The 22,704-nt window shown below is 37.0% G+C and overlaps 1 protein-coding gene and 1 non-coding gene across 11 annotated transcripts in view; one reads left to right on the top strand and one right to left on the bottom strand.

The window, feature by feature from the left end:
- Positions 1-1,695: 1,695 nt before the first annotated feature.
- The window catches only part of LOC118181273 (uncharacterized protein C15orf61), a 38,624-nt gene continuing 17,615 nt past the window's right edge, over positions 1,696-22,704 (bottom strand). For 9 of the 10 annotated variants that reach the window (XM_085815199.1, XM_035350365.2, XM_035350364.2 and 6 more), the window contains exon 3: positions 2,899-3,068. In XM_085815199.1, the coding sequence (XP_085671325.1) occupies positions 2,944-3,068 (125 nt within the window). In that variant the 3' untranslated portion in view covers positions 2,899-2,943. Of the gene's footprint in view, positions 2,386-2,898; positions 3,069-22,704 lie in introns of those variants that run through there. The other variant, XM_085815196.1, reaches the window with a different exon arrangement.
- On the top strand, positions 14,852-14,959 carry LOC118181274 (U6 spliceosomal RNA). The gene has a single exon (XR_015040930.1). It is a non-coding gene; the product is annotated as a U6 spliceosomal RNA (small nuclear RNA).

Raw genomic sequence — 22,704 nt, 5'->3', positions numbered from 1 at the left:
GTAATGCCTATTAAATTTCGAGAGTTAATAGAAAGGTTAATTTAATCTTTTCGCTTCAAACTAGAGCGATGACTCCCTTGTCAGTCTAGTACGATCTGAAAAACATTGATTAAAGTTTCTATACAAGCAGAACCCTACAACTTCACTATAATTTTCGTTGATTTCTCAATGCAATTTCTGAAATTGAATATCTTCCTAAATTCTGTCGAAGTGTCATCTTTTGTAATCTTATTTTTATTTGTGAAAACGTTCTTGATAGGTAACATGAATTAAAGGATGCGATTAATCCTAGACTTACTGGGTGAATGATAGAAGTGGTGTATTACGTGGCAAATAAATAAAGAAATGGTATTATGTGATAAATAAAAAAAAAAAAAAATCTATTACATTTTCCGAAGAAATCATTCTTAGATAACTAGATGCGTTGTATGAGATTTTAAAATGGAAATCTGATCCCTTGAAATACTTTTAAGCTTCAAGATAAATATAGTTTTTAAATTAATCTCTATAGTTTTTGTCAGCCAAGCTTTTCTATTGGATCTCGAAAGAACATAAAGAAAATTTTTATTCAAATTTCTCAGCACAGGCAAGGGTTTCATGAACTCTAAATATAAATATAAACTTCTTCTAATCTCCAGAAGCATTTTACCTAGCAAAAGTGTTATATGATCCTTCGAAACCTTTCAGTCAGGCTCTGGTTTTGATTTTGTCTAAAAATATTTCGTCACGCATCTTTTCCCCATAAAAATTCAGTTTTGCCTTGCGTTAAATATCTGGTCATCACGGCAAAGAGATATTTAATGTACGGGTACAATATCCTTCTTCAATGATTTTTTGCAATTTCTTAGGAAAACTAGCTGTTACGTTTTATCGGCACTTGTAATTTCACTTTGTATGTGAATGCTCCGAACTCTCAACCTTTCAAATCGTTCAAACTCCCGTGAACTTGCAGAGAATGCTACTTTCACGATTGATGCCAAATAACTTTCAAGTTTAGATGATTACTGGTTAGCGATAAGCAAATGCCGTAGGATAAAACAAAGCTATAAGAGTGTTACTTGAAGACTGAAGACTTGAAATAAATGTAATTCTGGATGTATATGAAATTAAACTACATTTGGAGTGCAATAAATTTTGGTACCTAATTAAAAACTGTCTGAAATCGAGAATCGCCATAATCGAAACCGTGATAATCAAACAATCAATATAAGCTTATAATTGAGTGGACTTGGCTCTTTAGAATTCATAGATTATATCAGAAAGTGATGCGGCATCAAGAACAATCAGCATTCCTAAATACTTTCACAATACAATTAACCAAACCATCACCAATTCACTTTCATGTTACAGTTTCGATTATGCAGCTCTGAAAAAGCTCTTCAAAGGTCCACTGAAAGAGCATGGACTTTTCGAGAAATGGGAAATACTGTGAACGTGGACTCGTAAAGGCCCATTTACACTAGCGGAACTTTGAGCCTAAGAAATGCACGCGGAAATTGCTAGCTTCACTAAATGGCGAAAATGTTAACACTTTTTTTTTTTAAACTGAAACGGAATATGTACACATTTAAATAAACAGCCTAACTTATAACATTATTCAAGAGTTTAAGAGTTAAATATTCCCTCATAATACTAAAAAATTGCTGTTAAAAAGCTCTCAAACGAGTCTTCAAATTCGCCTTCGTTTCTTAGGCTCAAAGTTCCGCTAGTGTAAATGGACCTTTACGGAACAATACACATTTTACTTCGTGTATTGCCCAAACTTTACGTTCTAAGACCACTTCAATAACTTTGCTGTAATTGTCTGATAGTGAATATTAAAACTAAGAAGCTCTGTGGAAAGAGTTTTTGCAGAAATGTGCGAGTTGAAGTGAATGTTAAATTCTACCATACTCTGAATAATATTTCATTTTTCTGCTATAATGTTTTAACAATCTGTTATACTTTTCAGAAAATATTTTTTATTTCAGCACTTCGAATGCATGAAGCTCTGCGACTTTATAGATAGATATATAGCCAGAAACATAGATGTTGTGGTCTTCGATATATCAAAAAGATCTGCCATCTTAGTAACAAGCATATAATGAGCATCAATAATTTGTCCTCTTTTGAACTTCCATATATCCAGAATGGACGTCCTGTAATTGTCAATGTTTGAATATATGTCAATGTTTGAAATAAATACTTTTAATACCACTAAAAATCCAAACTTGACATTCTGTTGCTGTTGATAAAATTTTAAATAATTCAGGATTTCCAGCCGGAAGTGCATATGTTAGCCTATAATTTGCAGTGCTATATTCGTCAAATATTTTAGTAGTTTATTGTTTAAGCCAATAGTCAACTTGATCTCTAATGGGTGATTTGAGCTTTCATAGTGGGTATCTGGAATTCAGAGAAAGAGAGAAAGATTTTTTTTCAATGATGAAGATCAAGGAATACTGAAACACACTTACATATACATGGTTGTATAGATTAAAACACACACACGTGAAAGTTTAGTTGTTTACCTGATCATTCCCCCTCTGCACAGCGCTTTTCTGTTTAACGGTTTTGTGATTTTTTTTAATAAATTTTCTACTTATTATAAATATACACAAAATATAAATAAATGGATAGATATAACTATATATCTTTTTACTAAACCTTAAAATATTAGTTTACAACTGTGCTAAACCGGACTAGTAGATATAAAAAGGTCGATTACCTTTAGTTTAAAGCCTGTATATGTTAAAATTGAAATTATGTCCTAGAAAGTGTGTTTCGAATTATTCTGGAACTTATTTAAAAGAAAATACCTGAATTATACAAATGCAAATGTTTTTATAACACTTAGAGCTGAAAGTCTTTTTTTTTTTTTAAGAATGAATAAAACAAATAAGTGCACTGCTATAACAATTAATTTTATATCAATTTATTGATCTATTTCACAGAATTTTTAAATTAGTAATGAGAGTCGTTTTCTTTAAGTAAGAAGAATACAGGAACATCTCCTTTGCAAGTATGTACAATTTCTTCATGTTTAATTAAAAACGTTGCACCTAATCCATATGCCAAAGTTGGTAAACCTATGAATGATGAACATATACATATATGCAAAGAAATTCCATACTTCATAAATTAGTTAAACCTGCCATAGTGACCATCCATCGTTCCAAATGACTTTGGTCTTCTGTGCAGAGAGCGGATAGACTAACACAGAAACCAACTAAACGAACATGACTAGCATTGATATTCCATATAGCTATATAATTAAGTTCTTAGAAACACTGGTCGTATTTGGAAGTAGTCGTTTCAGAAAGGTGGTCGCTGTGAGAGGTTTCACTGCAATTTAATTTGAATAAGAATATAACAATTAAAAATTTAATTTAATTATGGTGCATAGAAGAGTAAATAAAATTTTTATTTGCTTATTTTAGCATATTACAGGATAAAACAAATTAATCCCCAATATCTGCATCAGTTGCGATATGCAAATAATTGAAAAGTAGGAACTCATATTCTTATGTCAAACAATAATCAAAGTATGTCACTGGGGAGAAAAAATGCCTTTCTTATCTGTTGGGCTAAAGTAAAACCAACCTACAGGCAACATAGATAAAAAAATTGCCCATTAAAAGCTGAAAATACAACAAAATTTCCTCCGCCTAATTTTCGGCAAGCAAATTTCTACTTGTTTTGAAATACCATCAAAATAAAACTCTCTCTCTATCTATCTATGTAATGATATGTAATGATAGCACAATTTTGGAAGCACTGAGACGTAGAAACGCGGAAATACTGATGGCGTAGATACTTGATGCTTATAGCGTTGACCCATACTGAAGAGAAACAAGTCGAGCCAGATTAAATTCCTTTTTTATTTAGCTCCACATTTAAGGCCACAATCACTTGACACTCTACTCGTGCCTAGTAAAGAACATTTACATTTTTATAACTGTTGCGATAGGAAGGGAGCACAGCGAAATTACGTCTAAGCAGTGTACAGAGAGAAGCTGAAGTGAAAAAGTACGCATCATTTCAGAGGAAGAAGGGGGTCAGTCAAAACGTTTTGGTTTAAAATGTAGGGCGATTATAATTAAAGTTGCGATTTCAAAACCCTCTAACTTTAAAACTACTGGTCAGAATGACTTGATATTTTACCAGAACAATCCTGAGGTAATGGAATTTTGTTTGGCGAAGGAAAAAAATAGGTCCAAAATGTGTTGATAGATGGTGCTGTCCGTGTTCATATTGCTGTTGTAGATGTATAGCTGAAAGGAAACAGTAGCCTTCAATGATTTGCAACAATTTTATTAGCGAAAAGGCAAGGATATGTATTTATAGAGAAAACAGCGATAGTGACAAGAGAAGCTTCACGAAACAAACACCTTACGGATGATTAGTGCATAAGTTGTTCGATACGCTCTCCTCCTTGTTCCACTGCTAATTGGAAGCGCAAAACTGCATGTTCCACAATAGATCGGACAGTATCTGTGCTGATGCTATGAACGTGGTGCGTAATGCTTGCCTTCAAGTCGGCCAGATTCGCAATTCGCTCACTGTAATCAGCATTTTACAGATATCCCCAAAGCCAAAAGTCACACGGGCTTAAGGTGGGAGAGCATGGCGGTCATGCTGTTGGAAAATGGTGGCTTATGTGATTCTATCATCTCCGAAATGAGCGATCAGCAGCAGCTTCACACAAGTAGCAATGTTCGGAGGGGCGCCATTTTGCAAGAATGTAGTGCGATTCAGACATTGACGTTGTTGAAGTGCCGGAAGGACATGGTTACGCAAAAGTGCTTCATACCGCTTGCCAGTCACTGCGCAGGTAACGGGACTCGCAGGTGTAATCTTCTCGAAGAAGAACGGACCGAAGACAAACGCTGTCGTTATTCTGCACCACACAGTGACCTTTTCAGAGTGAAGAGGTAATGGCTGTAGCGGGAACGGTCTCTCAATCACCCATATCCTTCAATTCTGCATATTTACAGAACCTTGCAGATGGAAATGAGTTTCGGCAGACTACAGAATGTTTCAAGGCCATTCATTATCCATTTCGATCCGGGCAAGAAATTGTAGTGCAAACAATTCACTTATTTCCTGATCAGCAGGATTAAATTTATCTATCTTTTTCCGCAGGCCATATGTGGTCATTAGGCCGGATATTATGCTTTTAAGTCCGGAACTTCCTGATAGCTGTTAACGCTCAGTCTGATAGGAAAGCTTCACGAGAAAAGCACGATCCTTCTTTGTCAGAGTCATGAAGAAGCACTCAAGCAAAATGTTATCTGTATGCTTTGATGCTTTAGTTGCGTATGCTATGTGTATCGTTAGTGCTTTGCATTTTTATCTTAGCTATGTCTGCAGTGCGCATGTTATGTTTTAGTAATTTGCATACCAACAGCAATGTTTCCCTGACTGCGCCATCTATCGGTATATTTTGAAACTATTTTTTTCCTTCTCCAAACAAAATTCCATTGCCACACGATTGTTCTAGCAAAATATCAAGTCATTCTGACAAGTAGTTTTAATGTTAGAGCGTTTTGAAACCGTAACTTTAATAATTAATCATCCTGTACTTTGATTGGGCATTGCATTGAAAGTATTTGCATTTGACTGTATGAAAAGTGTTATGTAAGCTCGCATGATAAATTTGAATGACGCAGTCTAGACTTATGGCGCTATTTCTAAGACAGAGAGAGGAAGTCCCCAAATTAAATAAAAAATAAAAGAGGTTATAGTAAATTAAAATTAGAAGTTTGCTTTCATATTTTTTATCTTACATATATATATATATATGTAAGATAAACATATATATATATGTAAGATAAAAAATAGTTGAATCAAAATTATAACTTAAATTAACAATAGCCCGTTAATTCTTTAATTTGGGTATTTTCCCTTTTTGTTCTGAAAATATCAATTGATTATAAAGGCCAGCGGCCGAGCGGTAACGTCGCTGAAAACTGGTAGTTCGGTCCGAGGTTCGAATCCCACGAACGGGCTGGCTGCATGGGTGTTTTCGTGGTTTTCCCCATGTGTAATGTGTGTACGAGCCAGTTTCCCTTAGATAGTCCTCCACGAAGGCATCCCCTCCCCATAGGCAGATAGCCCTAGTGTGCTTTGCCATAATTAAATACAACAACAACAACAACAACAACAATTGATTATAAACTTTTAACTGGCCAATGAATTAGAAACCAAAGATCAATATTTTACTGGACCACCTTTTGCACGGATAATTGCTCTGATTCGTTTAGGATCGACTCACATGATTCTGGAGTGCATTTACGCCCAGGGAATACCATGCATTGGTTATGCAGCTTCGAGCGTTTGATTAGTTCTCGGGATCGCTACCCATCCTTTCCCAAGCATTGTTAAAACGAAATCAGGAGGTAAGACTTGTCGTCACGATTAAGTCCGTATCCTGGACGTGAATGCGAGTCTTGTGTATTGATGGGATATACAATCGCGTTGGTGGGATCATCGCTTTGGCTCCTGTGCATGAGCATACGCAGTCGGGCCGTTTGGACACTGTGGAGCGAGGCGCAGCTTTTTAGATCTTGTAAATTAGATGGAAAAGGAGAGTGCTGTCGAATGCGTCTTTCCACCATATCTCACACATTATCTATGGGGTTATGATCCAGGCTATGCGGTGGCCAGGGAAGGTGTTGGAAGTCAGAATGATACTCAGCGAAACAATTTTGAACACTTCTGGCACGATGTATAGTTGTATTATCGTCCATGCAGTATCTGTCGCCATCACGGTCAAAATGCAACATTGCTGGGTGCACTTGATCTGCCAGCATATCTAGGTAACTCACGGCCGCTTTACCCTCGAGAAACAGCAGAGCACAACTTCCATGCCAGAAAAACATGCTCCATATCATAATATTCCCACCAGAACCTTGCACAGTGAGAGCAAGGCAAGATGGATTCATGGTTTCATGGGGTTCTCGCCAAATTCGACATCTTCCATCAGCGCAAAATAAGGTGTAGCGTGATTCACCCGACCACATCTACCCGTTTTCAATTCTCTGATGTCCAGTGTTCTTTTCTGACACCACTGCAAACGAATTCTTGCATATCGAGCAGAAATGAGTGGTTTTTCTCACAAGCACCCGACTCTGCATTCCTATTCTCTGCAATTCTATGCGCATGGTTCGAGCTGAAATCTGTTGGGAAGAGCCTTGGTTGACGATCTGTGCCATTTGAAGCACAGTAGAGTCCATGTTCTGCAGTATAATTCATCGGAGACGACGCCAATCACTCTCTTGAAGAACAGTGTTCGAACCGCAGTTACGTCTTCTAGAGAAGGACTCTGGGTTCTGATTCCAACTTTTGAAAACCTTTGGTATGGCTGCTTTTGAGAATCCAATGAGTTTTGCTGTCTTCGAAATCGAAGTTCCTGCTAAACAGGCACCAACAATAAGCTCTTTTACAAATGATGAACGATCTGTCGTTTTTCCTATTTTACTTCATTCATCGTGAAAAGCACTCTTACACCTTACTTATACTAGCATTCTAACCACGTGTAACCCACGTCTTAAAAAAAAATTCTATACTTCCTCCCTAGCCTGCATTCAAATGAATTTCTAAACGGTTTCTAATTCATTGGCCAGTGTGTGAAATAAAGTGTGAAGTCCCGATTCTTAATTTTACTCCGACACTGACGCAACTTGGCGAATCATTATTTATTATTTTTTGCTTTCATCACCGCATGAATATCGACACGCTGTTTTTTTTTTTTTTTTTTTAATATTAGCAACTGAATATCAAAGAACATGGTAATCTTTTATGCTGACATTACGCTTGGCGATTACTGCAGAATTCAGCTAACTTCGCGGTGAAGTACTGAGAATGTTGATAAGAAATTTCCATATGCAAAAAAAAATAGAATTTTGTAAATCATACTCATAGGTCAAAAGATAACATTTAGCGCTGTTTAAATAGAAAATAACTCATTTGTTATTCAGATAAACCCAGAACGGGTGACAAAGCTGGTGCGCCGCACTGGGTGGCAGAATTTAGGGAAGGGGGAAATTTAGAATTTCGAGAAACACCGAGCAACAAATTAAGGTATAGCAAAATATTTAGAATTTAGGGAAAGCACTGGACGCAGAATTTTTATAATTTCAGGTCTGCAGAGACAGTAGCGGGCCGCAAAATGTTTAGCACCGGCTCTTGAAGCTTTTAGTATAGGTGAGAATTTATTTATTCGGGACTCAACTAATAGGCGTAAGTATAACAAATAATATAATTCAAGCTTATATACTATATTAAATAACTAATATAATTCAGCGTGTGACAGAAGCAAAACAAGATTTAGCGTAAGAAATATATCTTTAGTCGCCAGTTTTATGATACATCGCAAATAGTGTGTAGCGGACGCTAGCTAAACTTCATGATGATTTAGCAGTCCATTTGAAAGTGTTCAGATTTCGCAAACAAAGAGCGAAATTATCCAGTTGACTGAATTTTTCACGAAATGTGAAAAAGTAATAAATGAAGATAATATAGATAGAAGTTTTTTCATCGCGATGACAACGCCCCAGTCATCAGTCCACTGTCGAAGAGTGAAATCTGTAGTATGGTTCTAAATTCAGAAAATATTGTTGCTGATAATGAAGGAAGTGATACAGAGGTTGTTCAGAATGAAAAAAATGTAGATTCATAGTTTAATGGGAATTCCTGACGCGGCTATCACAGAATCTGAAGAATGGAACTTTGTAACTGAATAAAAAATTATGTCTATCTAAAGAACATAAACACAAAAAAAGAGAAGCACCAAAAACGAAGCAGATTAAACTACTTACTTCGAAAGAAACGTCTAATAAAGCAAACAAATACATATTGATTTCCTTAGGATCATATATGTTTAATTATTTTATAAATATTTTTAATTTCATAATTTTTATCTTAGTAGATTTACAAGGTAACCAAAAAGTTCTTGCCGTTTATGATATAACATTGGAAGAGTGAATCCCAAAATAAAAGTGGTCGCCAAACCTGACGATGAGTTAGTTAGGATGGGAGTTCGGACATTGACCAAGAGTATAAAAGCGCGTTGCATCGGTACTCCAAACATACATTAATGGCAAAATACTACACAATTATATTTCAAATCATTCGATAGGACTTCATGCTCCTGGTGGATTCACCTATTGCCCGAGCAACAATTACCCGGACATTCTGAATATCCTGGTAACAACGACTTCAATACCAGTCGCCATGGAAGTTTTGCATGAATTAAATTCAGATCACGTGTCAGTTATCGCTGTGCTCGGAGTGGCCAAACCTGAGTCATGTGACCTCCTAAATATCACGGACTGGACTTTATTCCAAAATCTACTAGCTGCTGACCCCCCTGGAAGCATATTTCACAAGTGCACATCAGCGTAGCCACTGAGGGAGGGGTTTCGAAAATAGACCAATGAGCTTCTATCGCTCTTGTGACGCTAAATCTTCATGCATGTGAGCGAAAGTTTACGTTTTAATTTGCATTTGTTTCGCAGTTTGGCGTAATAGTAGAAAATCTCCTAGTTATTTCGTTTTTATGAGTTTAATGAATCGCTGACATTTCGCGATTTTTATCACGCATTAATATTTGGATTGATGTTTACGGCATATTATCGCTCTTTACATCGAAAAAAGGACTCAAGCTACAATTAGCGTCGAATATTATGCATTTACTAACACCTGTGGATTAAGAGAATTCAAGCGCATTTTTAATTGAGCGTATTTTTCACATATATATTATTGACATAATTTTTAATTGAGCTGAGAAGGACTGGAAGTGTTACAATGAATCTAGTGCTTTCTTATTTCAGTGCTTGCATTCTTTTGGTTTTTAAAGTGTAAGATTCAGAATATATATTGTGCTTGATCTGATTATATCCATTGTTAACTTTAAAAGTTACATGTGAATAAATTGAATATATTCGTTGGGAATAAGATAAATTCACTCTGTTTGATAAGTATTTCTTGTGTAAACAGTACATTTAATAGCAGTTATTAAATGTGAAATTTAACACACTAAATGAATACGAATGCAAACTAGTAAAGTTCACTTTGAATAAAATTTTGCATTGGCTATTATTATAGAACATCTTTTTCATATAGACTGGAATAAAAAATGCTGACTTCTATTTACATATATAATTGATGTAAATATTTTTCTCGCATGCATACTTTTATGTAAAGATAGCACTTGGGCTCAGATGTTTATTACATATTTCTTTCTTCATTTTATTTACCACTTATTAAATAATATTTCACATGAATACTTTTGCGGAGTATCCAACATGTGTTTGTATTTATTCCAAATTCTTTCAACCAGGTAGTGAAATCTTCACTATTGCTTATATTTGATCTAACTTCGCAATGAAAATTTTCAGAAGAAATCGACGGTGCTTTTGTACAGAAAATCGCATGACAAAATATTTTCAACCATCTTGTTTCATTCTTAAAGCACGCAAAAGGTCATGTGACATGACATAAATATTACTGGATTCCCATTGGTCCATCCTAGAAGCCACTCCCTCGGTGACTTACACAGATGTGCACTTGTGAAATATGCCTCCCGGAAACTAGCTCCTTAAGAAATACTAATGATATTGATTCTGCTGTTAATTTATTCACTACTAAAATTCTTGAGGCTATCAACGAAGTTTCTGAGAAGGTTCCAGTCTCGGATAAAATTCTCAAACTCCCTTCGCACATCCGAAACATAATCCAGGAAAGGAATTGGCTGAGGAAAAGATATCACGTGACATGGGATCTAAACATCAAGCGTAGCCTGAATAAACTCAATTGAGAGATAAAAAATTAATCAAGGAACACACACAATTCCTGTGGGAATAAAAGATGGAATCCTTAATGTCACGGACGGATCGTTCAGGAAACACCATAAAAAATTCAAGCAAAAATACTCATATAACCGACACATCTACTGCAATGACCAAATCTATGCTACTAACGATGAGAAATCAGCCATCTTTATCTTTGCTGATTACCTGGAAAAACAGTTCACGCCCAACACCTGGCCACGTGACGATCATTCGGAACTCAGCATATTATTCAAGATCTGTGATTGGCTGAACACACCAAGCGCGCGAAACATCCACGCCTTCTGAAATTAAAGACCTACTCAAAAAACTAAAATTAAGAAAAGCACCAGGAATTGATGGAATTTCTAATACTGCTCTGAAAAACCTGCCCACGAACATGATAACAAAACTCTCCTCAATATTCAATGCTTGTTTATTCAACTCTTACTTCCCAGTTGCCTGGAAAAGAGCGAAAATCATCATGATTCCCAAGCCTGGAAAAAGATCATTGTAAACCCGAGAGATATAGACCTATTAGTCTCCTGCCAAGTCTTGGGAAATTATTTGAGAGAATTTAAATGAAGACTTACCTTCACCTACTTCCCGCAAAGCAATTTGGATTCAGACCACAACTCTCAACCGTGACGCAATTAATCAGGATAACTGAATTTTCTGGGGCGGCTCTGCATTCTAAACTTCAAGTCGCACTCCTCATGTTAGATGTGGCCAAGCGTCTGGCGTCTGGACCACGCCTGGCATGAGAGGCTCATCTCCAAATTAATTGATCTAAACTTCAGCAGGGAACTTATTCCACTGCTGCTTTCGTTTCTGACCACTCGAACTTTCCAAGTCTCCGTCGGAAATTCTATCTCCAAAGCAACACCCATACATGCTGATGTACCAAAAGGAAGTACAATCGGACCGATACTCTACCTATTCTATGTTGCGGATTTTCCCAAGCCACATGGCTCATCATCGTTGTTAGCATTTTATGCAGATGATACAGCCCTGGCTGTAAAATCGGTTAACATTAACCACGCTATCAGGAAACTCCAAGGTGAAATTCCTCAAATCGAGAACTTGTGCCGACGATGAAAAGTGGCGATCAGTGCAACTAAATCACAGATTCTGGTAATCAAACGAAAAAGAGATACTCCAATCACGGAAAAACTACTTCTCTTCAACGAGCCTGTGCCGCTTGTAAAGCAAGCAAAATACTTACGAGTAATTTTAAATAACCAAACTGACTTGGACTGACCACGTTAACTACGTACGGAAAAAGGCATTATGTGTTATTAACATGCTTTTCCCAATCATAGGGAAAAATTCCAGACCGGACCTGAATAAGAAAAAACTTATTTATACTTCAACTATTAGGCTCATCCTAATTTGGGGCTAACCTCCATCTTAACTAACCTCACCTGCCTGGGCTGCGGTTACGGATAAGGGCATCGGTAAACTGCAAATTGTAAAATCTAAATTTCTCCGTCTGATGACTAATGCACACTATTACGTGCGTAATGACTAGCTGTATAAAAACCTCAAGTTGGACTTTCTAGACAAATATCTCAAGCGAACTAATGAACGCTTTTTCACAAAAGCGCTTGAGCGTGAAACTCTGAGCTATTTCGGTACCTTCCGTTATGAACTGTTATACGAAGATCGAATGCTAAGACTCTTTGCAGCTCATATGATTGATACAAATTTTCCTACCTAATTTACGAATATTGAAATGCTATCGGGACTTGTATATAGTGTAAATAATGTATATAATTATCTTATCCATCTTAATTTTCATATTATATAATTGTTTGTAAGAAATGCTGTATAATATCCTCACCACAAATCTGGAGACGTTATCAACTCACAGGACAGCAAATCAAGACTCCTCAAGACCAATGAGTTAAAACTTCACGTGGCAATGGTCACGCCCCTTACCTCACACTCAGCGCTCCTTCAACCACGGCAGCAGTCAGTCAAGAAATGTTATATAGCCAGGCGTCGAACGACACTACTTCAGAGAGTCGGATCACGTCATACAAGTTCGCATGATAATTCCGGCATATCAGCGGAGCTAGGAACTCCAAACATAGTTGGACAGCCAATCCGATGCCTTGCCATGTTACACGTGACTACTGGAGCCCACCAGCGGCCGAGCGGTAAAGTCGCTGAACACTGGTAGTTCGGTCCGAGGTTCGAATCCCGATGGGCGTTTTCGTGGTTTTCCCCATGTGCAACGTGTATACGAGCCAGTTTCCCTTAGAAAGTCCTCCACGAAGGCATCCCTCCTCTTAGGCAGATAGCTCTCGAGGCTTTGCCATAATCACACACACACAGACGTGACTACTGGTCACGACCCTTTTATCTCCTAGTTTATCCTCCGCACTCACCCTGAGCATTCAACTCACTGCATCGCTCGGAGTAGCACCTTATATGACGACAGCCGGAACAAAGCGAGCGAATTTACAAGCTACTTGCGGCTTAACATTGGAATTGGAACTCCAAACATAACTCACAAAGCGACTGATTAAAATGGATGCGTCAAAAGCGCTCTTTCGGAGTTGTGTTTTGTATGTTTTTAAAGTGGGCCTGTCAGCAGCAGAATCAAGTCGCCGAATTTGCCAGGCCTTTGAAGATGATGCCGTTAACGAACGAACCGCTAGGCAATGGTTCCAGAAATTCAGATTAGGAGGTATGTCTTTTAGTGATACACCACGTAGCGGTCGGTGACAAGCGCTGGACAATGCGGCCCTGAGAGCAGCCATTGAGAGTGATAGTAGGCAAATATGTGGTGAGCTTGCTACACACTTCCAAGTATCGGATGAAACGATCAGACTCCATTTGCATAGAAAGGCATAGAAGCTGCCGATGCAAACAAGAAACAGCGTATCGCTGTCTGTTTGTCATTGCTTACTCGGCACATGCATCCATATTTGATCAAGTACTCACCAACGATGAAAAGTGGGTCCAGTATGACACATCCAGGCGTTCCAGATATTGATTGTCACCAGTGGACCCTGTGCCTCACACTGCGAAATCTTCTCTCCACTCACGCAAGATCATGCTCTGTATCTGGTGGACTAGTTGCCAAGTGGTACCCTATAAGCTCCTGCCAGTGGGCCAAAGCATCCCGACAGGCTTGTACTCGTAGCAGTTGAAACGTGTGCATCAGGCACTGATGCATAAAGAGCCAGCATTGGTCAATCGTAAGGGTGTACTCCTCCGAAATGACAGTGCAAGGACGCATATGGCTCGAGAGGCCAGGGTCACCAACCAGCGACTGGGCTGGGAGACACTACCCCATCCACCATACTCTCCAGACCTCGCGCCAACAGACTACCACCTTTTCCATTCTCTGTGCAACCAGCTTCGTGGGAAATCCTTCAATAACCGGCCAGACCTCGAAAAGGCCATCACAGATTTCTTTGCATCAAAGACTCCTGAGTTTTATCGAGATGGCATCGCATAGCTAGCCACTCGTAGGCAAAAGACATTCGATGACGATGGTGATTACGTTGAGAATTAGCGGGGATTATTATTTGTTTTGTGACTTTTTCCTTCTGACTGTCCAAAACGGTAAGAAGGCAGAACCTTTTTGATTACTTTGTAAAAGGATGATCTAACAACCGGAATCGCTTTATGTACGACGAGTCTATATCTTAGACTTTGTACTGTATATATAATGAATCTTAGTGTGGCGATCGCTTCTGGAAGTGAATAACATTTCTGAGAACATGTATAAATATCGATATTAAATGTTATCTATCTAAGACTGAAGATTTTTTTGGACTATTAAGTTCTTTTTTTATACAGTTACTTAAGCAAATCATTAATAATACAGTAAACCCTCTTTAAGACAACTCATGGTTTCAAATTATTTTTGTCTTTTGAGGAAAGTGTAGATTTTTGGATTTTTGTCATAAAATTTTTTATTTTTTTGTGAAATGCTCGTTTTATTACCAATTATGAGCAAAACGTTACCCATGAGCTTTAAATATTGCCAAACAGAAGTTATTCACCAGTCAACAGTGTATTGCTTAAAAAGCAATGCATATATATAATAAAAATTTGGAATGATACAGAGACGATTAGCATGGCTCCTGCGCAAGGATGACATGCAAAATCGTGAAGTGTTTCATATTTTAAATGCCCGGTCTGGGCATATTCATGCAAATCTTATAGAAAACAATTGCAACAGGCTCAAAATTGTGTCTTAAGACAGATTACCAATTCGCCCTGGTACGTTCGAAATCAAAAGTTACATGGAGAATTGGGTATAGAATAACTTGTGTTTTTACTGCCGGCTCGCCCGGAACTTTTATGCCAATCTTGTTAATATCAACAACCCAGTTATAAGGATTTACGATTACGACTTTAATGACCCAAATAATAGTAAACGGCCTATGGCCATACTTAGTACCCATATTGTATAACTTGTTTACTCTAATATGTACCTCTTAATAATATTGTGTTATACATTTAAGGTTTAATTATTACTAGTGCACCAAAAAACTCACACTACTTTGCCTATTATTTATACGAATGTTTTTTCTGCATCAGGCTATAGCCAGCTCATTCCTCCTCTCTCGGCCTTCCCAGATAGCACTTCAGGTCTATTGAAACTTGACGTACACTTTAGTCTTTTTAGAAATTTATCTTTTAATTTATCTCTTATCTTATTTCTATTCTTATAATTAAAAAAATGTTAAAAACATGATTTAATTATATATATTTATATATATATATAAATTCTAAATATATACTAGTTACTCATGACAGTATTCTAAATAACATGTGTTCTACAAGAGGTAGGGTCCTTGACCCAGGCACCCTGGTGCTACACCCTTTCCCCAGTGCGTCTAAGTCACCAGTGACTTGGCTTGGGGGGTGCAGATAATCAGAAATTACTGATTTTTATTTACCTTTCAAATTACAGTACAATGCATTATGAATGTAATAGATGGAAAACTTGTTACACTTATATATCATATATACCTACATACTTTTTTCCTCTAGCTTTTTCAACTTATAATTTAGGTTTTGGTTTAGTTGATTATAAGACAAAGCACTCTAAGGTTATTTGATAAGGGAATGGATGCCTTCGTTTTCAAGGGAAACTGGCTCGTACACACGTTAGACAAAAGGAAAACCTCGAAAATACTCATGCAGCCAGTCCGATGGTCAGCGTTTGATGGAAAGCATCTCTGGAGAAAAAATCTGAGAATCTCGTACAATCCTAGCATTGCAGCATTTTATTTATGCGAGCGAGAGATGCACATTAGCCAATCAGCAAGGGACGCGCATCACGTGCATGTTTTTACATCACAAACTTCTCTCACTCCTTTCTGGAAGGTCTGCTCGGTGTGATGCTGCCGACTGTTACACTTTATTTGAAATAATAAATAGGTTCTATACACCCTTCTCTTGACTTTGTAGTACTTTAAAAGACTTCGTGATAATTCACTAAGCAGTGTTCAACGTCGCGTACATTTTATGATAGCTAAGAATACACGATGTTGCAATTAATTATGTATTAATAAATATATTATATAAAAATTATGCTACAATAAATTATAAAACTGTAACATTTAACGCATTCAGAAATTTGAAACTAGCTAAATGCAAAAATGCTTAGCTTCACTGTTTAATTAATTGCTAATATAAATTTGTAATTTGCCTTTGCTCCATAAATTTGAAGTTTAGAGCTTTCAAAATGCTTACAAAGCAGAAAGGAATAAAACTTATAACATTTTTGTTCTTAGAGATAATTTTCTTCAAAATAAATAGTCAAGTTAGGCAGTTTCTATTATTAAAAATCTATAGAAATATTAATGATCTAAAGTATTTTTCAATGAAAATAATATTAACTGCACAGTATTTTGCAAACCAAATATTTTTTTGAGAAAACTAATAATTTATTAAAAACTGAACATACAGCGAATTTTCTGATAACAAACACCTCTGAAAATGACAGAGATGACACAGATAACCACTTCTGAAATTTATGTCATTTTTTCTGGGAATATAGTAAATAAAAACCACTGTTGGTAAGTATTATGTTAAATTCTAAGACAATCGTTTCTTGGTATGCCCTCGTGGTGTGGTGGTCTGCACGCTGGGCGTGTATTCCAGAAGTCTGCGATTCGATTCCCAGCGAAGGCGTTGCTCCTTTTTCATCTTGTCTGCTTCCAAAAAAGTCCTAATGTCTTCACAATGTAACCATTAAAATGTCTAATTTCACTATCAGATTCAATATTTTATGTACTGGATCAATGAATCGCATTTTCTATTCTGACTATAGCAGGAAAGCTGTTTTACAGAATACTACAGCTAAACATTTCTGAATCATGATCTTTTCTCAGCAAGTATAATTCATACTTATTCTGAATTTGGAATTATGCACCTTTAAATTATATATCACATTCTTAAAGTGTTACATTAATTTTTTTCCCGTTTCATAGGTGATACATATTACAAATCAATGTTCAAGTAACAATGATTAAGGAAGTTCACACAGGGTTCGTAGTCACATTTTAGTTAAAAAAATAAGCACCTATAAGCACATTTTAAGAAAAAAAAAAATAAGCACCTGTTTAATTACATATATACATAACTGCATAGCCTTAAAATAAAAATGAGATTTAACCGTAATTCAAAATCCGAGAAATTCAGTATTTAAAGAGAGAATCAGCATTACTCAACCATGGGAAACAATTACAATTATTTTTTAATTGCAAATAACAGTTCAATTTATAGAACTTGTTTACGATGAGAGGGCGGGAAAAACCCTATGCGAAACTAAACTATATATTACAAGATTTAACAATGAAAATATCAGTTTAAGGAAAATAAATAATAATAAACTGTATTTTATATTCATACACAGTACTTTACAACATAAGAAAAAGAAACAAGGAAAAAAGATTTATGCTTATTAATTAAATTTTAATTTAATAATTTATGCTTATTAATTAGTAATACAGTCAAAAGTCGTTAATTCGGACACCCATAATCCGGAATGATCTATAATCCGGACCTCAAAGCTACAAACTTTCTGCGCATGCGTCGCGTTCACGCATGCGCACAGGCGTTTACGAGAGCGCATAAGACCCTTACAGCTGCGAATATGTTTGTGTGCATGCGCGTTTAATGTGTAACGGAGTTATACGCTAAGCTAAAGTTATCTAATTCAGTTAATGTTGCAGATTGCGTTGTTCCTTAATCTTCGAATTGGATCCGGCTTATTATTTTTTGCAGACTGTTAGAGCAATTTTATAAAAGTAAGCTTGAACTTTTGATTATGTCAAATAGAATTTCCGATATATATTTACTACAAAGCGAAAGTATGTTTTGAAATCCGAAATCTGTTTATCAATTTCACGCTGCTCTGCGGCAGAGGGGGGGCAGAAACGTCATTATTAGATTATGATAGATTAGAAAGATTATGTCAAATAGAATTTCCGATATATATTTACTAATATGTAATTTGTATCTACAAAGCGAAAGTATGTTTTGAAATCCAAAATCTGTTTATCAATTTCACGCTGCGGATTGGAAGTTGATCTGTCAGCACTATCCTTATCTTCAGAGCAGATGTTTTTATTTTATTTGGTTTATAATTCCGTACTAAGTGTAGTATTTCATCTCGATATACTCCGACTTTGATATGATTTAAATCAAGTTCCTCGTCATTATAATTTGCTTCCGATAGTGAAGAAAGTGACCCAGAGGTTATTGAAAACGAAAACATTTCGATTGACAAATTAGTCGGTATTCTCAACACAGCAATTATAGGACTTGAACAGCGGAACTTTGTAACTAAACAAGAAATTATGTCAGTTTAATAGAATTAAAGAGAAAGTATTATCACAAGAAACGAAGCAACTTACATTGAAGGAAATGTTTAATAAAGTAAACAAATAAATATTAAGGTTTTTCTTTTTGTAAATTTTGATACCCTTTAGATCATAATTGTTCTTTATTTCATAAATTACGGTTTCATATTTTTAATTTTGTAATTTCTGCATGCCATCTTACCAGATTTAAACTGATGATCTATAATCCGGAAAAATCGATAATCCGGAATCGCCAAAGTCCCGACGAGTCCGGATTAACGACTTTTGACTGTATTACATTTATTTTTTATTTTTCTTTTCTTTCTTTTCATTAATGTCTGAATCCAAATCTCTTAAGAGAGTTTGTTTCTCACAACTAGTTTTTAACATTACATTTATTTAAAAGATTAAAGTCTTTTGTAACTTCAGCCTTTTCAGTAAGTTCATTCGCTTTATTTGCAAACATTTTAGCTTCTCTTTCTAAAGGAGTTTTCCTTCTTTTAAGGGAAATGAATTCATCTGTTGATTCTGTTGCTTTTCTTTTTTTCCTTCTTCCAAATATAACTGATACTGTGAACGAGCTGATGAAGCTGCCGCTGCAATTGTTAAGAAGGAAAACTTTGTAGCAGCAGGGAGTCCCTTCAAACGAAAGGGAAACAGCTGCGCATGCGTGAAATACTTGTCACCAAAAAGCGCCAAAGCTCGAAGCTGATGTCGAAGTTCAAACTTCGACATTGTTAAGAATTGTTAAAAAAGAAAACTTTGCAGCAGCAGGAAGTCCCTTCGAATGAAAAGAGAAACAACTGCACATGCGTGAAATACCTGCCGCCAAAAAGCGCCAAAGCTCGAAGCTCATGTCAAAGTTCGAACAGGTTTGACGGTCACGTTTATCAAGAGTTTAAAGCTGTGTGACTCCATTTCCCCCCCCCCTCCATATTGACGGATATAAAAATCGGACATCAAACTGCGATATGTAAAATGCAAGTTCAACAGCCAGTGAAAGTGAAACTTCACCTAATTTTCTTATTCATCTTAACCCGTATTCCTCAATTTCCTGTACACGCCGCAGAGGAGGAGGAGGAAAATGTCGGCCAGGTCTGGTACATCACAGATGGGGAAATTCTCGCCAACAGGTTCCATTGCCAAATCCATTGGCGAATTTTTCCTCTTCTTTCTAGCGGCTTAGAAGACAAACTGGTTTACATTACGTCTATGGAGCCTTTCCTTCTTTCTTTCCTTTCATCTCTTTCCTAATTGACACATCTTAGCAAAATATAGCAAGTGTTATTGCGCAATACACACGCCTTAATTCTTCCGCACGTGATATTACGCAATTGGAATCAACAATAAAACAAATTCATATATTTTTGAGAGAGATGATAAGAGGCTAATTGGCCTGTAGTTGATTGGGAGATTTAAATTTTGACCCGATTTTGGAATAGGAATGACTGCGGCAATTTTCCAACAGTCAGGGAAGTAACACCTTTTAAGCATAAGGTTAATCAAGACCGTAATCCATACAATATACATAATGGGGAAGTGTTTGATCATGCGATTCAAAATTTGATCTATGCCAGGGACCTTCTTCAGTTTCATTTTATCGATGAACTCCAGCACCTCAGTTGGATCAGTCGGCCTGAAATCAGGCGTGATGGGTTGTGTTAAGAAATGTTCAACACATGAGTGTATGCGCCCCTGTGTAACATGATGGTTACGGTAGGCGTCGTTACTTGGACTGAATTGTGTAGCAAGGCTGTCAGCAATAACTTCAGCCTTTTCAGTGTCTGTGAAAGCCATCTGGTTAGCATTTGCCATTTCAAGGGGTGGAATGTGTTTACATTGTTTGCGTAGTTGGGCGGCAGCACGCCAAACCGACCCGTCGTTAATCGTTAGGGGCTCAATGTAGTGTTTCCACTCCGCTTGTTTTTGCAAGTGGGTTTCAGACCTAATCTCGTTCTGTAGTCTACGAAATTGAACATGAATACTGGGATCATGTATTCTCTGCAAAAGTTTTTGCAGGTAGTTGTGCCCCAATAGAACGACGTACACCTGTCTCTACTAGCGTGAATCAAAGGTTAAAGGTTTTGTTAATGCGGAGAAAGCTATTTCCAAAAGTATGATTCACAATCTGACGCACCAGATAAGAAAGAAAAAGTTGTTTATTTAGTTGGGGCTTTCATGCGAGGGAAAAAAAAAAGCACTGAAAAAAAAAAAAAAACTGCTTTAGAGAAAAAGTAAGCACCTATAAGGGCTTTTATAATTTATTTTCAAATAAAAGGACTTATAAACACTTGTAAAGGACCGCTACGATCCCTGTTACATCTTTTGATACTACTGCAATCAATCAAGCTTATTTCGGTGTTAACAATTTAATTTGCATATATGTTTTTAAAAAAATCGACTACATTACAGTACATCATCAGGTCAACTTGTAAGGATCTTAAGTTTTACTAACGTTTATTTTATTTTAAATCTTTACTATCACTTCTTATTTTCTACTTCCGGCCAGAATTATAAGCGTGAAGGAGTTTATGCAAAGTGTCTGGCGAACGCCAAGTATTTAAGTGTGGCCTTTTTGCCAAGCAGAAGAGAGGAAGCCGTGAGTTCGAAGCAGGCCGCTTACCTTAGAAGTTACGCAGTTGCTACTTTGCCTTCCAGGCCAGAGGTTTTAATCCTCTTGATAAATTAAACGTATTGTAGTGTTCACAGTCTCTGTGCTACATACGCTTTCTGTTATTATAAGGCCAATCTTATTCTAAAGTTAAATTAGAGTTTAGTTTTATTTTGATATCTTTTACGTTAGACCCCGAGTGGAGGGTCATTGTATTCCGAAGTACGGAAGTCATTGTATATAAAGAAAAAAAATAAAGGGTTTTGTATACCCTTCGTCTGTATCCTGTCTACTTACTACAATTAGTGAACATAGCTTTAGTAAGCTCTCTGTTCTAGTCAGGTCATTGTATGTTTCCGAAGAAGGTTAGAAGAAACATAGAACCTGATAGTGGCGCCCGACGAAGAATAACCATGGCCGAGTTTCAAGAAGAACCTGTGCTGCCTGCAGAAACAGCTCAGAATCCAGAAATGCCAGCTGCCGCCCTGGAAGGATTTGGGTATATTGTCCAGACCATGCGCGCTTCGATGAAACCAGAAGCAACGTTTAATGGAAACTCACAGGTAACCAGTTTTTTGGAAAAATTGGATGACCACTTCATGCTCTACCCCGTGCACGAGTTTCAAAAAGTTACCTTAGCTACCAGCGCTTTGAGGGGCCAAGCGCTTAACTGGTTCAAATGTATCGGCAGAAGTCTCTTGGGTCAAGCAGGAAGTCCCACCTATACCTACGAAAATTTCAAGACTGCCCTACTAAAAGCCTTCCCTGTTGTAAGGGATCGTGCGAAATTAGAAACAGAACTTTTCAGTATATATCAACAAAGAATGGAAAACATCTCGAGTTTTATTTTAAGAAAAATTCACGTTTTCAAGCTCTTGTATGGAAACCGTCCGGATCCTGAAATAATTCAAGTGATTTTGCCGAGGTTACTACCCCAAGTGCAAGACTTTATTGAATTGAGAAATCCGACTACACTGGAAAAATTATTTGAGCTAGCAATCCAGTTTGAAAGTAGAAGAACGGCGGACGTCGAAAGAAGACGCCAATATCAACAGCGAAACCAATTTGGTACGCCAAGACTACAGCAAACTCAAGCACATGGCTACGGAGAAAAAGCGAATCAGTGGGCAAGGAAACCCGAGCATTCAAAAACAGCCGGCGAACGTCGACAGTTCAATAGCAACCCAGGAAAAAAGTCTCAAGGCCAGTGGAGAAAGAAGGAAAGCACCGAAAGGAAAAATAATTTAAACTAAAACGGATTTCTGCTGACGAGAGGGTGCGGAAATCCGAAGGCCACGAAAATCCCTCTTCCTACAAGTTAAATACAGTAATGGTGAAAAATTTAACTCTTCCGAAGATTGAAGTCTTGGTAAATAATATCCCGGCCACCGCACTCCTGGATACCGGCGCGCAGTGTTCCTGTGTGGCAGAAGTCTTTTTCAGA

This window comes from Stegodyphus dumicola, chromosome 4 (assembly GCF_044657685.1).
Source record: "Stegodyphus dumicola isolate Sdum_Otavi_A_Nest chromosome 4, ASM4465768v1".
Classification (NCBI taxonomy): domain Eukaryota; kingdom Metazoa; phylum Arthropoda; class Arachnida; order Araneae; family Eresidae; genus Stegodyphus; species Stegodyphus dumicola.
The sequence above is the reverse complement of the archived record's forward strand: the minus strand, read 5'-3'. Positions and strand labels throughout refer to the sequence as shown.